The sequence below is a fragment of the Amphiura filiformis genome, chromosome 8 (assembly GCF_039555335.1).
Source record: "Amphiura filiformis chromosome 8, Afil_fr2py, whole genome shotgun sequence".
Taxonomy (NCBI): domain Eukaryota; kingdom Metazoa; phylum Echinodermata; class Ophiuroidea; order Amphilepidida; family Amphiuridae; genus Amphiura; species Amphiura filiformis.
In genome coordinates, this window is record NC_092635.1 from 5,781,083 (window position 1) to 5,797,002 (window position 15,920).

Sequence of the window (15,920 nt, forward strand, 5' to 3'; positions counted from 1 at the left end):
GACGTGAGTCGAGTCCAATATTTTACAACTCATAGCGAGACCAATAAATATTGGGCGTAAAGCATCCATTTTATCATTATTATGTTTTGGATCCAATATTATCACAACTTGGATCCATCAAAACATAATAATGACTGAAATTATTTTTTAAATTGTCCAGATTTTTCAATCCGATATTTTCAAGCTTTCTGGGTCATTTAGTCTCATCTGACCGATCCTACTTGAAAGGTCTGTCCACCTGTATAACAAGGTTTTTTGTCACCTAATGAGAGCTAATGAGCAGTGAAACAATCCATTTCCTGAAATTACAGAATTTTCTGAAACTTCTACATTTGTGCAAGATCAAAATTTACCACACTGACCAAATACCACCAGAGAAAATGATTGTCTAACTCGAGAAACTTCTGTTGGTAACAATTTAATATGCAAACTTGACTCTTTCTTTGTACAATATAAAAATAGTAAGGGAAGAAATAGGAGAAATTATTGTTTAAATAAAGTACAAAAACTTTACAAAAAACCATTCAACTTTAATGGTTAATATTACTTTGTCATCTCATGGCACCATTAACACTAGCAAATATATGTGGGTGGAAGAACATAATGTACATATTTGTATACTATGTAAAGGAAATAAATGTTGGGCTATTCCAGTTGAAATCCATACACCCCCTATGGAAGACATGACCTTAATCTTCCACACAGGGAGTGTAGATTTCAAATGGAGTAACACATTCAGGTAACCCCATTTGAAATTCACTGACACTCCCCGAGTCATGTCTTCAATAGGGAATATATGGATTTCAAATGGAATGCAAAATAAAAAATGTTAGAATTTGGAACTTGGTAACAAGCTAAAATTAAAATTTTAACGAAAAAATATCATGAAGATTTGCCTAATGGTGCACATGGGCTCCTGTGCCTTAGGGTAAATTCCACGTACAAATACAAGTTCCCTTCTAAAATCCCAACAAGAATTACAGGTCCGGGCCCTTATTTGCTGGTGGATTTTTTATGGAAGGGCACTTTTAGTTCAAGTTATGTCATGAAGCCCATGAGTGCCATTAGGCGAATCTTTATGGTACTGGTCTGTAATTCAGTCAAATCAGAATATAAAAAAGGTTGTCTTTTTCCAACAACTCAAAAGTCAAAATAACATAAAACATATAAATGTTGGGAAGACTTAGAATAAGGAATGCCACCCATAATCTGTGATAAGGCCATCTTAATTTAATAGTTTATCTCAAAGCCCCTGTGCGCGCATTAGTAAAATCCCCTGCTTTTTGCATGTTATTAAATATTTTTCCACTTTTTTTTCCAAATGCACCACAAAAAAATTTCATGTCTGACATCGCCAGATGTCAAAATAGCATAAATCTTAAATCTCAATAAATTCTCCATCTTGACTACAGGTGGTCTATTCTTGTCAAAAAGCTTTGTCCCGCAGATAGTATAAAAGAACACACTCCGCATTAGTTTTTAACTTCGGAAGAGCTTTGAACTATTAAATTAAGATGGCCTAATCAGAGGGTGTATGACAGGTGTGGCGTACCTGATTCTAAGATTGCGCCTAAATGTCTTTAACATAAATATAACATGAATGTGGGGAAAGCACAGAGTATTGTACTCAATAAAGTTATATGAGCCTAAGCATGTGCAGTGAAATAATGGTGATCTATACAAATAAATACAAACAATACAATTATTATTGCTATAATTGATCTGTAGTAATATAAAACAAAAACATTGCAACAATATTTATCAAGTTATTGGCAATCTCATATTTTACCACCTGTGACCTGATACAGCTTTTACACTATCGTAACAGTTGTGTATAAGCTTACTTTTCACGGCTGGTATGATACGAGACGCCAAGTTATTTTGAAAGACTGGTGAACCCATCAGTCTTCCTACATTGGGTTACATTTATTAATAGGCCTGGTTGGTATGTTCATAAAATCTAGTGAATTTGTGGTCTATCCTTCATGTAAGTCGACACCAAAATAGCCTATTATCAAGACTTCATTAAAGGATTAGACCGCTTAATTCAATAAACTGTACAGTCACTGTCTTGACAAATAATACCAAATTTGACCTGAGGATTTCCCTTCTGAAAACCTGTGATAGGGGATTCTCTCAACTCTTTTTAAGTTGTAACTTAAAGGCATCTATTTGCCATATCCCATTATATGGGAACAACCATATGCTAAGTTACATAGTGTGAAATACTTCATTGTTGATTAGGAATCTAACATCTGTGGTTAGTGTACTTAACAAGTTAGTTGTAGTTATCATGTTGTGTACATACATTTTAATCCATGATAAATTTGTGATAGTTGAATTTGTGTAATAATTGCATACTGCTGCTATTATTCGATAGTTTCTTGCATTTTAAGCATCCTTTCAAACTCTGGTGTAACTTAGTAATTTAGTACCAATAATAATTAATAAGAATTATTTATCTGTCAGCACATGATATTTTCAATTCCTTGTGATCATGATATAACCAAAACATACAAAAATTTATATAATCTTGCCCCTCAATAACCTATTTTGGAGGGCATACAAACAACATTTTTCAATTATTTACAATTATTTCTGAGGCCAGCCTCAGTTGCCTCATTGCATGCCCTATTCTTATACAACGATCAAACTATCAACTCTGGTTTAATCCTCAATTGGTGTAGTTTTGACCCCCCCCCCAAAAAAAGATTGACATTTTGAAACACAAATATGTAGTACACAATTCATACTTTTTTTTAATCTTAAATTTCCAAAATCATAATCGGCTTAGAAAGGACAGCAAAGCTACGTTTAAGTATAGTAACTATTCAATGCACAACTTAAGTAAATTCCAGTTCATACATACCCACAATATAACTGTGATTATGTGATTAATCAAAGAGCCAGTCTAAATGGCAATAAATGCTACTCTTCTTTATAGCGGGACAATCTCAAAGATGAAACTATAAATTCACATTTTACAGTGGTTGCCATGTTGGAATACTATTTTGTTGTTTTATGAATAATATGATGAGTATGAATGAACAGGGTTTATTTACAAAATTTAGTGCATGATAGTTTTGATGCCTTAATTTTATTGATGCATCGCTAAATCAAAACCAAAATATTGTTGTAACATTACAGCTTAACTATAATGTTTAATTTTTATAATAATGGTTAACCAAAACCATCTCACGGTTCACTCCTCTAAATCTGACAGTGACACCTCTGAATCTCACGCATCTGTTGCCAGTGGCCTCTTGCCCAGGCTGGTTCAGGCATTGTGATAGGGAAATGTCTCCTTGGCTATTTTTCCAAAACGGCTCCTTGGCCATCTTTCCTTAAAGAACCGGCATCCCTTGGAATGTCTTCTATTATCTTCAGCATGTTAGTTTGTTGATTTAACTATTCTTCTCAGATTCTCAGAAATGAATACAGCAATCCTTGTGCAACTCCTTACACATGCTTCAACAAGAGGGGTCCATTTCACTAAACTTTACAAAGCTTTGTAAGTCTTGAAATTGTTATTAACTTATGATGAGTTGTAAGTTCCATTTCACTAAACTTACTTATGAACTGTACCCTTCATAAGTAATAAAGAGGGATTTACTACATGGATCTTTCTTAAAGTTATGTCTAATATTGGGTATTTGTATCTTTACAAATGATTACTTGGGTTACAAAGGGTTAAAAGTTTAGTAAAATGGACCCCAGATGGCACAACAGTAAGAAGAAAAGTGCTGAACATAAGTAGCATAATAATGTGATCAAGATTGTGATTTGGTGGAGCAATATCATAATGAAAAATGTGTAGTATGACAATGGACGTGTATGTGCATGCTGCTAGCAGTGAGTCAGTATGAAGTGATAAATTAATGCATATTTCACATATGGCATAGGTTCATCAAATTTGTATAAAACCCTACTATTAAAATTATAATATGCTGCCAAAACTGATAGAAAAAACAACTTCTCACTTCCTTTCATCAACTATTTTGAACTAGTCAAAGACAGAGCAAGTTCTTATGAGAAAGCAAAAGTTCACAACACAAAGCCTTTACTATTTATATCAGCCACTTGAAGTCATTAAGAATACAAAATAATTATTATCAACAATCAAGTGAAGAATTTTTCATTCAGTGGTAAAGGTGAACAAACTGAAGGTGATCCGTTATGTACATCCATGAAAATATGAAATATGTGACATGTTGCAAGTTGTAACAAAGGTACTGTACATTGTGTCAACTGTGTGTGACAAACACATCCTTTAGGGCAAGCCAAAACCACTTAACTATTGTAGCATAAGAAATGGATTATTGGCATGATCCTTATTCTTTACGAATCTTGCTCAATCAAGATTGATTTCACCTTGCTTACATTTATTGGTCTGTCAGTTTAAAATGCACTTCATGTTTATCTTGGCAATTATAAATGAAAATAAATAACAATTACAACAACAAATCATGTTCTGATTGCCCGGTATTGTGAATAGCAATAAAGCTTCCATGTATGTCACGGCCAATATGGGGTACCTTTGCATTGCAACACATCACATATGTGACACGATCTGGTCCATGGGGGCCAAAGGCGGCAAATTTGAAACTGAGATAAAGGTAAAAGTATGGAGTAAAAAACAATAAAATACATAAGGAAATAGGCATCAAAAACATAACTTTAGAACCAAGTATGCTAGACCTTTGGTGTTTTCAGTAAATGATAGCCTATTGTATGTATAATGTAATAATTACAGTAACTCAATTTACAAAAATGCCTCCTTTGGCCCCCATGGACCAGATTGTGTCACATATAATGTGATACATGAATATGAATGGCATACCTTTTGCACCAAGTGTACAATTTGCTCAAATGAATAAAATGGTTATGGTGACATTACCATGGGTACAATGTGCTTAGTGTGCTACCAAATCTGACATTAATGTATAGTGCATACTGAATATTCATTACATTCTGAATATTCAATTACGTTCTGAATATTCATTACGTTCTAGATATCCAAAGTTAACTTAATACTTGAACATTGATTTGCTTTAGTGTAAAAAATTGTTTTGCTGTAAGTATAAACTACTGTAAATAAATAAATTGGATAAAATAAAGACATTGTTTCCAACTGTACATAATCAGCTACTTGGAAGTAGTAACATTTCATACAAAATGCATATACCGTATTTCGTCAAATAGTCGCCCCCCTCAAATAAACGCCCCCCACCACTTTTTTCAATCAAGATGTTTCAAAAATTCCGATATTTCTATGCTATCTTGTGTAGTAAGCTTACCAAGTTGCTCACATGGTCGCGAGTAGCAGCAATAAATGGCGAAAATCTGCATCCGAACCCGGAAGTGAACCAAAAGTCAGTGTCAAAAGGTCATAGTTCGTCATTTTAGCGTGACTTTTAAGCTTACCTAATGATTTTAACGGGAATTTTCGTGCTAAAAATGACCTCTAATAAACGCCCCCCTTGGGAAAATGTTATGCCCCCGGGGGCGTTTATTCGACGAAATACGGTAAGGAACATGTGCTACGTAGTCAGCAACAATACATGCATGAAGTAATGAATGAATCTGGTCAAGGTAAAAATCAACAAAATTATACTTGGCAATTAAGCCTGCAATAGACAACATTGACATAGTGGTATGCCTTAATACTGAGACATATGTGATTGGGTTGATAAAATACATGCAAGCTAGACATTACAAAGCCTGTGCATGTAGAGCATTGCTGATTAAAGCAAGGTAGAAAGTCAAGGCTCATTCATAAACTTGCAGAGAAGTTGATAATGTAAGAAAGTATGAATAAACATGTATTCATCCTCTACTCAACAAACAGTGCAGTTATAAAATACATGCCACTGTCCAACAAATCAATGTTAGGCCATATAAATGAATGCAGCCTCACACACAATCCAACAAGTGCCTTTATATTTGCATAGTTAATCGTTCGTTTTAAAAAGCACAGTGATTTATAATGCACTATGCACTAAACCCACAAGACTGTTTTAATAATACAATTTTTTTCATTTCAATGTCAACTTAACTTCAACAAAACAGCAATCTACTTTTTCATAATTTTTCTAACATTTCTACTAAAAAATGGCCAAATGCAAAACTGCTTTTGAAGGTATTAATCATGCTTGTTTTCTCTTGATAATGTGTTTTTGTAAACAACTTCAAGAATGACAACAAACAGCGGAAAAAAATCACAATCTGTTTGTAATTCTGCTATTTCGATGTAAAAATAATACGGGTATGGCACTTTTTAGTTTGTGATAAAAAGAACGAGTACCACTGAAGGTGCTATTGTACTATTCTAGCAAGCAAACATAAAAAAACCTGTAGAATGGATCCTATGTAGCAAATCAAAACAAAACAACAAGTAGTCTGCTAATTTTGTCTGTATCTATGGTCTGTGAGTAATCCTGACATGAGCAATGGGCTATTCCAGTTGAAACACATAACCTTAATCTTCCACACAGGGAGTGTGAATTTCAAATGGGGTTACCTGAATGGACTTCATTTGAAGTCTACACACCCTGTGTGGGAGATTAAGGTCACATCGTCCATAGGGGGTGTATGGATTTCAACTGGAATAGCCCAATATAACAAGTATAATATGTCTTGTAAAGTGAGTACAAAATGTGAAACCAGTCACTAATTCAATATATTTCACACCCAGCCTTGCCACTAAAAGCACCTTCAGTTTGAATACTCAAAGTCCTGCAACCAGTGTTACCTATTTATCAGGTAATGGGCACTATATGATGACGACGCTGCCTGTATGTTGGTCGCTGCAGTAAGTAAATGGAGAAAGCTATCAGTACTTTAAGACATTTTCATCATGTCAGTCAATATCAACCTCTTAAAGGAGACATCTTGTACATATACAAAATAATCAAGCAAATTGAGTCCAAGTTGACTCCTGAGGTACAGCCAAAGCAAACACAGATGGGCTCTTCTTTAAATATTGTTTTAGTGTTGCTATAAATACTCTTAACAAAATTGCATTTCTCATGAAGGAAAAGTTGATCAGCAAGTATCTCTGTGTTAATTACTTTTTAATTTATAAGCCCTTCATAAAGAGAACATCCAAACAACAACTTTTACAGATTGAATAATTTCTTTCTCAATCATGTAAAATCCATCAAATCCTTCGTGTTTTTTTAAGCATAATTGATTTTTTTCCAACCTGGTAAATTGTGTATTTTACATGTATTATAAGAGGGTGGATTCCTTAAAGTATTATTACAAATGTATCAAAATAAGTACAATATATCTAGCAGAAAGACTCACAAAAGTGTTACTGATTCAAATACAGGGAGGCTCAAAAAGAACACCACCAAACAGTAATATTCTACTTTGTAGGTAGCCTTTTTGAATATGCAATATGTACAAATATTAACTAATTATAATACATCACGTCAGAAAGTAGAAGTTACTGTTTAGAGTACATTATTTTGTGACACCCTGTAAAATGTTTTCATTTCAATTTTAGTTATTAATTTTTTGACAGTTTTATTGATACTATAGTATGGTAACGATAGTATAAATGACACAGAAAGTTGATAAATATCACATCACTCATTCAGTTATTATATAAATTAATCATTCCTCAAAAGACAACTGCAACAAGGTTGTTTTTTCATCACATTGGAGACACAACACTGCACTTAACAAAGTCCACATACTTAATTTCATCACATAACATATCAATCATTGTCTTTCAATCACTCCTGCATTGTCCAAATTGCATCAATCTTGAAATTCATATCAAACATAACAGCAAAAACGCTTGCATTTTCTTTTGCAGCATAAACAAAATAACCAACATACAAAAACAAATCATATAACAGATTTCTGTTTACAAAAAAAAAACATACAAAAAAGCACTTTTAAAATTGCAAATATATCAAAGAGTTGTAAATGTAGTATTACTACATTGGAGGTGGTGGTGGTGGAGGGGGTGGAGCCCCTGTGGGTGGGGGTGGTGGAGGTGATTCTGGAACTGCATCTCCATTCATATGAGCATGTCCATTCATGTAAGTTTTTTCACTGTAATTGTTTTGATAGACTGACGCTGACATACTAGGTATTCGCACCATTCTGTCATCAACCTCATCATTGGTATAACCCTCATTATCAGTATGGGCATAACCATTCACTGGTATACTCTGATATGTTCTTACACTAGCTCTTCCATTCTCCATGGTGCCCGTGAACGTCATCTCCTGATCGTCATCGTCTTCTTCATAAGCCTTGTTCAGACTTGTGAGGTTGCCCAGATTGTCCGAGAAGTCATCGTCGTCACTGCAGCAGAACCTACAGCAGCAAAGAATCATGATGAGCAGGACTAGGAGAATAACAAGACCACCTGCTGCTGCGATGACGGCAATTAACGTCGTTGTCCAAATGCTTTCTGCTGTTGACTTGTCTTTGCCTAAATGTAAATGGTAACAAGAATTTACAATGTAAAACTTGTGGCACTTCAGAATCATTTCAAATCACAGAATGCTTCCACATTCTAAACTCCCTTTTCATTTGTCAAGCAATTGCTTAAAGCACCTAGGAAATTTTTACTTTATGGTGTCTTCTGTGTGATATTAAGTATTTAAAATATTACAGTCTTGAATCCCATGCATCAAGTTTAAATGCTTTACACAATTTGAAAGATGGTACAACTGGAAAAGCTACATTAAAGATATGAAGAAACAACATCATCAACTCAAAAGGAGTCAAGTGTGAGGTTTATTTAATGCAAACAAATCACCTGAACATGGCCAGAGCCACCCATTTCTTTTGCTACTCCTATGAGTTTTGCCCATCTAACCACTAATGTATAATACGTACCTGCCCTGAATAAGGCCCCCCGCCAAAAGTTTGTCTCATCTCAAACATTTTACAAAAAAAAGCTGTTTAAATTTTCTTAAACAAGCAAAGTGCTATGGGAGATTTGTGCAGGTGTGTGTGTTAGTGGGGGGGGTTAGTCCACTTTTTCTGAGGCAACCTTTGGTTTTTTAATAACAAAAATAAGACAGTAAAAAAGGCTCAGCGCATAATTCTATGTGCTAAGGTGGCTTCCGCATACTTATGCGCACGTGTTCGAGAGATATAATCCTTCTTTTTTGCCTAATGTATCCACCATGATTAATTCATATTCAAACCTATACTAACAACAACAACCTGCCAGTACTTACATTGTGCAAGTGCATATGATCCTGTACTTGATGTGACTTTGTCATCTGGACATGCATTACATGATGTCTGTTTCTCTTGTTCTTGATAAGAGTTTGCATCACAGAACTCACATGTCTGGCTCTCCCTGTTGTAGAATGTGCCTGCTGGACATGATACTGTTGGGGATAATTAATATAAATTAAGAACAATTAAATTCAAGAACAATCTAAATAATTGTGAGAAATATGTGTGATTTAACTTGGACAGCATTCATGTTAGCAACCAATTGAGAAAAGTAACACCCCAAAACAGTTAAAAACAAACAAATAAACACAAAAAACATACTGTTAAACAGTGTAAAGGAGTTCAAATGAAGATATTTGGTCTTCCAGCTTGACACCCAGCAAACACAAAAAGTTTTACAGAAAACGTTCAAATGTTATATAAAAGGCATAAAATGTTTTAATAACATTCAAAATATATTTGAAAACTTGCTACAAAACATTTTAACATGTTATTTCAGTGTTGACATATTTTGCAAATATGTTTGCGAGAAAACAAGGTTCCAACAGGTTTACTGATAGATTGAAACATAAAAAAAACGTCTTTCAACTTGTAAATTCAAATAAAACTACTGCATTTCTAATACTCACAGCATCCACCTTCCACAGCCATCTGTCCATCGAGACAGGTCTGCATAAATCTTTCAGACACGCTGGAGGCATCCTCTGTGCTTGGTATCATTTCATTATTCACCTCAACCTCCAATCCTCCCATATCAGCCAAGATTTGAATCTGCTCTGCCAACATGTCTATGTCACGTCGTATAGCAGCATCATCTTCACTATCATCAACTTCAGCAGAGATGCCGATGTCCACCGTCATATCTGTGATGGCTCTTCTTCTTCGGCCGTTCCCGGCACCATTGCAGTTTATATCATAATTGTTTCTATTACATGCATTGACATTATTTAACGTGCATAAGCCTTTTGTGTTTAGGGCTTCAATGATGTCAGTTTTTATTCCATTTTCAAATAGTTCTGTACCAACAGCACAATTTTCTTCCTCAATTCCAAATACGACTGAAACAACTTTCATCAATTTGCCTCCTGATAATTCTGTGAATAAAATAACAAGTTAGTATTAATAGAGTGACTTTGAAAACGGGCTGCTGCAATCATATCTTGTGTCATTCTGAAAAAAGGTTTTTTCTCTTTTACTGTACAAATGAATACCGACCCTAATTTTGGAAATTCCAGAAAAAGTTGTTTTTTCTTTCAACATTTTTGACATCCTGAAAAGTTTTTTTACAGTTTCTACACACTTTTAAGCTGTTTTAAAAACATGAATGAAGTGGTATAGAAGAGAGAAATATCCCAATTCACAACTATTTGGGATATTTATTAAGCTAATTAAAGGCATACAGTCATGACCAACCAAATTCTGAAAAAGTTGTGGAGAACAAGCAAACAATCTTTGGCCTAAACATGCCCCGCTATACTTACCAAGACAAATCGTATCAGGATTAGGTGTAGGTTGCCATGCACCCTCATCATTACTCTGTCTACAAGTAAATCGTGCTGGACTAGGTACACTCATATAATAGTCTTCTTGACAAGTTACTGTGCATTCTCTGATCCCTTCCATGTTCACTGTACAAGAGGAACTGCCATATGTGATCTCTGGGAAATGGGTGCAGTCAGCGCCTGCAATTAAATACATTGATGTGAAAATATATTAAAGTTGACATCTTCTGAGCCAGTATGAATGATTAGGCAAAATGTTGTCAGACAACACCCCTGCAACATTTTGACATTCAGGAAGCAAAAACACATTCACTTGCTTTACAAATTGCTTTCCAAATAAACTCCCACAAGTCCTATTTTCAAGCCAATACCTGCTTACATCATAACTGCCTGTATCCATGATTTTTGCAAATTTTCTCATTTTGGACCTTTTTCCAAAATAATTTGCAGTGACAGTGGTTTGTAAGTAATACCTGCATCTTATTTGCAAGGATTTCCATTAATATTCCCATCACCAACTCTTAATCACAGAGTTCAACCAGGGTAATATACAAAAATATTTGTGTCAACTGAATCCCATATAGTCTCCCCCAAAGGCACATTTTTCCATTCTTGAGATATACAGCTCAAAATTTGTAATAATAAAGAACTACAAAAACCTTTTAATTTCCCCCCAGAATTTCCTACAAGAGGAAAACCATACCTTGTTTATAAACAGTCACAGTAAACTGGCAGAAGTCTTCATTATCAAAACTATCTTTGGCATTGGCAATGACGCTCTTTGGCAAACCATCAGCTTCAAACTGAGATCCACTCATGATGGTCGTGTCTTGACCATCAATGGTTCTGGAGTAGGTTATTGTTGGTTCTCCAAGATTGTCTGTGGCTACCACACCTTCAAAAATCACAGGAACCATTCTTTCTGTGGTGACTTCTCTGATGTCTCCAGGACATTCTATTGTTGGAGTCTCATTATCTGAAAATGGAAACATTGAAATTAACATGAAATCTCAGTATCAACATACTGTAAAAACCTCAATAGTTAGCATATGTGCATACTATCGAGTGCTCTTAAAACATATAAACATGAAGGGCCCCATCTTCAAAAGTGTAAAGGGTTTTGAACCAATCACCAATACATATAGTTACATATGAACAAGTAAACCTGCAAATGTGTGTCTCAACCCCATTAGCTCAGTTGGTAAAACGCCTGACTTTGGAACAATTTCATGTTTTCAAAGGCACTCCATAGTAAACACATATGCTTAATATGGAGTTTTTACTGTATTACAGAAGTATGTATGCTGACTTTTCCTATTTTTCCCATTCCATGTTGTGAATAGGCTATGTTGTGTGTATTCATTATTAATTACAGAGCAATCGTTGTCTTGTCTTGGAAATATTTACACCAAATTTCTTCTAGGAATGTCCTGCAAACTGATATGGATGGAAGATTAATTCATATTAAACACCAAGCCTTCATATTTCACATCAATTGAAGTGTTGGAAATACTTGAAACAAGAAGTAAAAACATATAATATGGAATGAAACTACCCAATTAACTAACTTTGTTTGCTTTCAGTGTTGGTAAAAATGATGTAAAAGGAATGAATGAACAAATGAATGAATGAATAAATTAATGAATGAACAAAAAAACAATGAATGCACCACAAGATTACTTACCCACAAGTTTAATTTTAAATCTGCACTCTGCTCTAGAACGAGAAATATCTGTTGCACTGTACACAACTTGAAACCCCTCTCTGTAAGCCTCCTCAAATTCGACTTCCAAATCCATACCAAACACCAAACCATCAGGCCCTTCTTCATATTCAAGGGGTACATTAAAATTTGTGGTATCTCTTGCAGTTATTATGTCAACTCTGATGGTTGCTGTGGTAGTTCCTACGTGTAAACTGAATGACAGATCCGAGTCTGGGCAGTTTGTAAATGAAGGTGGCAATGCTGTATAGGAAGGAATAAATGGCATACATAATGTTATCAAAATCCTGATGAAGTTGAAGAGCTACTGATGAAAACTTGACACTCTTGCTGGCACAATTGCTGACTTGTTGAAACCATTTTGGAGGGGGGTTAATTTATTTATTTCACTTTATCACTGGCAATGATACGTATAAAAACAAGATATTGCACATCAAATATAATAAATAAATATATAAAAACAGATAATGTACATCAAATACATATAAATAAGCATAGGTTTAGTTTGTCTACATTTTTGGTAGTGATCAAATGGCAGTCCATGTGTAAACAATTTGGATTAAAGTTGGGATGCAAAATTAGACTTGATACCACTGGGAAATTGATTATTCATCATGTATACTTACATTCTGTTTCACTGCAATCTGTTCCTGTAAAACCAGTAGGACAATCACAAACCAGTGTGTCAGAGATACAAATACCGTTATTCTGACAACCAGCTTCAGTACCAGTACACCGATCTGTTGCAAAAAAGAATTAAAAGAATTCATGTACCATTTTCATCCCAATTAGTGCTTATATTCCCATAAGCACCCTACGTAAATTGTCAAATGGCAACTGTCTAAGCGACTCCTTTTCAATGCACATGTGCAACTAAATTCCATGAAATATCTGATATAAAATAACACCTAAACCTTCTAGTCTAGGATTATAATTTTGACTTCAGATACACTATTTTGAATGTTTATTCATTCTGATTTGTAACTTTTCATTTCATATAATTCAAATACGAGCCCCCTGAAAATGACTGACTGGGGTGCTAATCAGGCTGGATATGCTACCATTCATACCCAAATATCAGTGTGACATATTGGGATAGTCATGTTACTATTCTGTAATTTTTTTAATTGACTGCAAACTACAAGGACAAGTGTGGTTCTCTGTACAAAAGTACTGGTGCCATAACATCCCCTTTGAAAGATTGAGTAGCCACATGTTTTATGGTCAATCAATTTTGTATTATACCACCTGTAACATGTATAAAACAGGGAATAAACACACTTGTTTACAATAGTGTGTAGCTTTGATATCACATGTCTATGTGGTAGAATATGATATTGTTATTTCATTTATATAATTTTTATTGTACAATGGGGAAGAGAAGAAATCAAAATTTATTCTGTAGAATAGATGCTACACAGTCCATATCCTAGCAGGTGATTCAACCTAAGCTTTATGTAAAATCATATCTAAATCTCAGTGCTGTAGAATAAGATAACATCTCTACATCTTCTTTTATTGGATGTAGCAATGTGGTAAAAAGACTAGTGTTGATGATCAAATGAAAAACAAAAATGCTAAAAAACAAACAAACTGCCTTGATTTTCACCACCATAGCATTTAAAGGGAAAAGAAAAATACTTCAATGATAAAGCTTACCTATTTCACAGTATGTTCCTCTATGTGTAGGACCACACAAACATGTAGGAGATGAAACACCAGCAAAGCATTGACCATTTACACACGGTCCATTAGCAGCACATGGATCTGAAAACAAGTAGAGTATCAAAATTAATTTGATGTAAACATTTCTATGAATTGTTAAATCTGATGTGATTCTCAATACAATAACACTGCATGAAAAGTTACCAGACAAGATGTGAATATTGAAGAAATAATATTAAAGTCTGGAAACTAAAATAATAATAATAAAAAAAAATATCTCATTACATCTACAAAATATGTATATAATAAGAAACAAACATCATAATAGAATATACTATGAAACACTTACAAGATTGAAAAAGAAATAAATGAGAGCGTTTTTAACAAAAGATAAGACATTGACTCAGAATTATGATTATATATTTTCGTATCACAATAATCTAAACCTTACCAGAGTATGTTTCACAATTAATCCCTGAATAGTAGTTGGTACAATCACATTCATATTGTTGTGGCGCTGTCAGACGGCATACTCCACCATTAAGGCATGGTTGGTTGATGGTACAAGTAGTATCTAGGAATATGATAGGGTATAAAAATATTGATTTGCATAAAGTTATACTTCTGGGATTTTTTTCAGCCAGGATGGTACTCAAGAATCTAAAATAAGGGGGTAGGCTCAATTTTTTTAAACAAAATTTATGTTTCATAATAAAGAATTAAGAGGTGTTACACCCCCATAACACCCATCGCCTCAAGGGGTGGCCCTGCTAGCGACCAAAAAGTAGAATTACATTAGTTTTGCATCATTTTCTGCTCTTTTCAGTAATAATTCTTCTTGCCGGCCCTTCTGCCCAACCCTTTTTTTCTTTCATAATTCTTTTTGTCACAACTTCATCTTCCGCCGCCCCTTCTTTTTGCAGCCCCTTCTTTTTGCTGCCACCTGCTTTTAACCGGGGGGCTCATGATCCACTTACCTGGTTGGTTACATGTTGTTCCTAGGAAACCAAGTGAACAACTGCAAGTGTATCCTCCACTACCAGTTTCTGTACACTGGCCACCATTTTGACATGGATTGGGTGAGCAAGGTGCTATAAATAAAAAATGAGAAGTATATGTAGAGTTAGTTTAATTTCAAGAATATGACATTAAACCATATTGGGTGACATCAAAGTTGTATACATTGTGCAGTGTGTAATGCAGCTAACAATATGCTCTGTGGACAAAATGTTTATTTATTTATTTATTTTATTTTATTCATATTTATCCAGGGTAGCCCAATTCAGCCGATAGCTGGTCTTACATGGGGCCCTGCAATATATTTACATAACATTAAAAGGCAACAATTTTCAACATGCAATTTATATAAAATATACAACTATTAGATACAAAATTAAAATACAGAAATATATACAATTTTCAAAGTAAAATAGAAATACATCATTAACACGTACATGCTCAATGTTAAGTGATACCAAATCATTGTTACAAATTTGACCCCTGCCAAAAAATGTCAAATTACATGTTCACATTTTAGCACAAAATCCATGATTTTTTTCCCAAAATTCCTTTAATCCACCAGTACATGTTACTCATTTTATCATTGGTCATTGGATAATAAGACGATAATATCTTAAAAATCAATATTTTTGCTCATGAAATTAAAATCACCTGCATCTCTTTTCGAAAAACAGATATTGTTTGTTAAAGTACAACTAACATGTGCTGGTGAACTGAGCAAGTCTTGGGAAAATATTCTAATTGTACATCAGATGATTAATTGATCTTGATAAGAATCTGCATACAAAAAAAGGATC

The 15,920-nt window shown here is 34.3% G+C and overlaps 1 protein-coding gene across 1 annotated transcript in view; it reads right to left on the reverse strand.

The window, feature by feature from the left end:
* Positions 1–6,470: 6,470 nt before the first annotated feature.
* Positions 6,471–15,920, reverse strand: part of LOC140158541 (uncharacterized) — a 51,640-nt gene continuing 42,190 nt past the window's right edge. Inside the window, exons 22-31 of the mRNA XM_072181663.1 lie at positions 15,081–15,194; positions 14,555–14,677; positions 14,098–14,205; positions 13,065–13,178; positions 12,400–12,681; positions 11,419–11,691; positions 10,695–10,895; positions 9,843–10,307; positions 9,210–9,365; positions 6,471–8,452 (exon numbers count right to left, since the gene is read on the reverse strand). Coding sequence (XP_072037764.1) covers positions 7,950–8,452; positions 9,210–9,365; positions 9,843–10,307; positions 10,695–10,895; positions 11,419–11,691; positions 12,400–12,681; positions 13,065–13,178; positions 14,098–14,205; positions 14,555–14,677; positions 15,081–15,194 — 2,339 coding nt within the window. The 3' untranslated portion in view covers positions 6,471–7,949. The remainder of the gene's footprint in view (positions 8,453–9,209; positions 9,366–9,842; positions 10,308–10,694; positions 10,896–11,418; positions 11,692–12,399; positions 12,682–13,064; positions 13,179–14,097; positions 14,206–14,554; positions 14,678–15,080; positions 15,195–15,920) is intronic.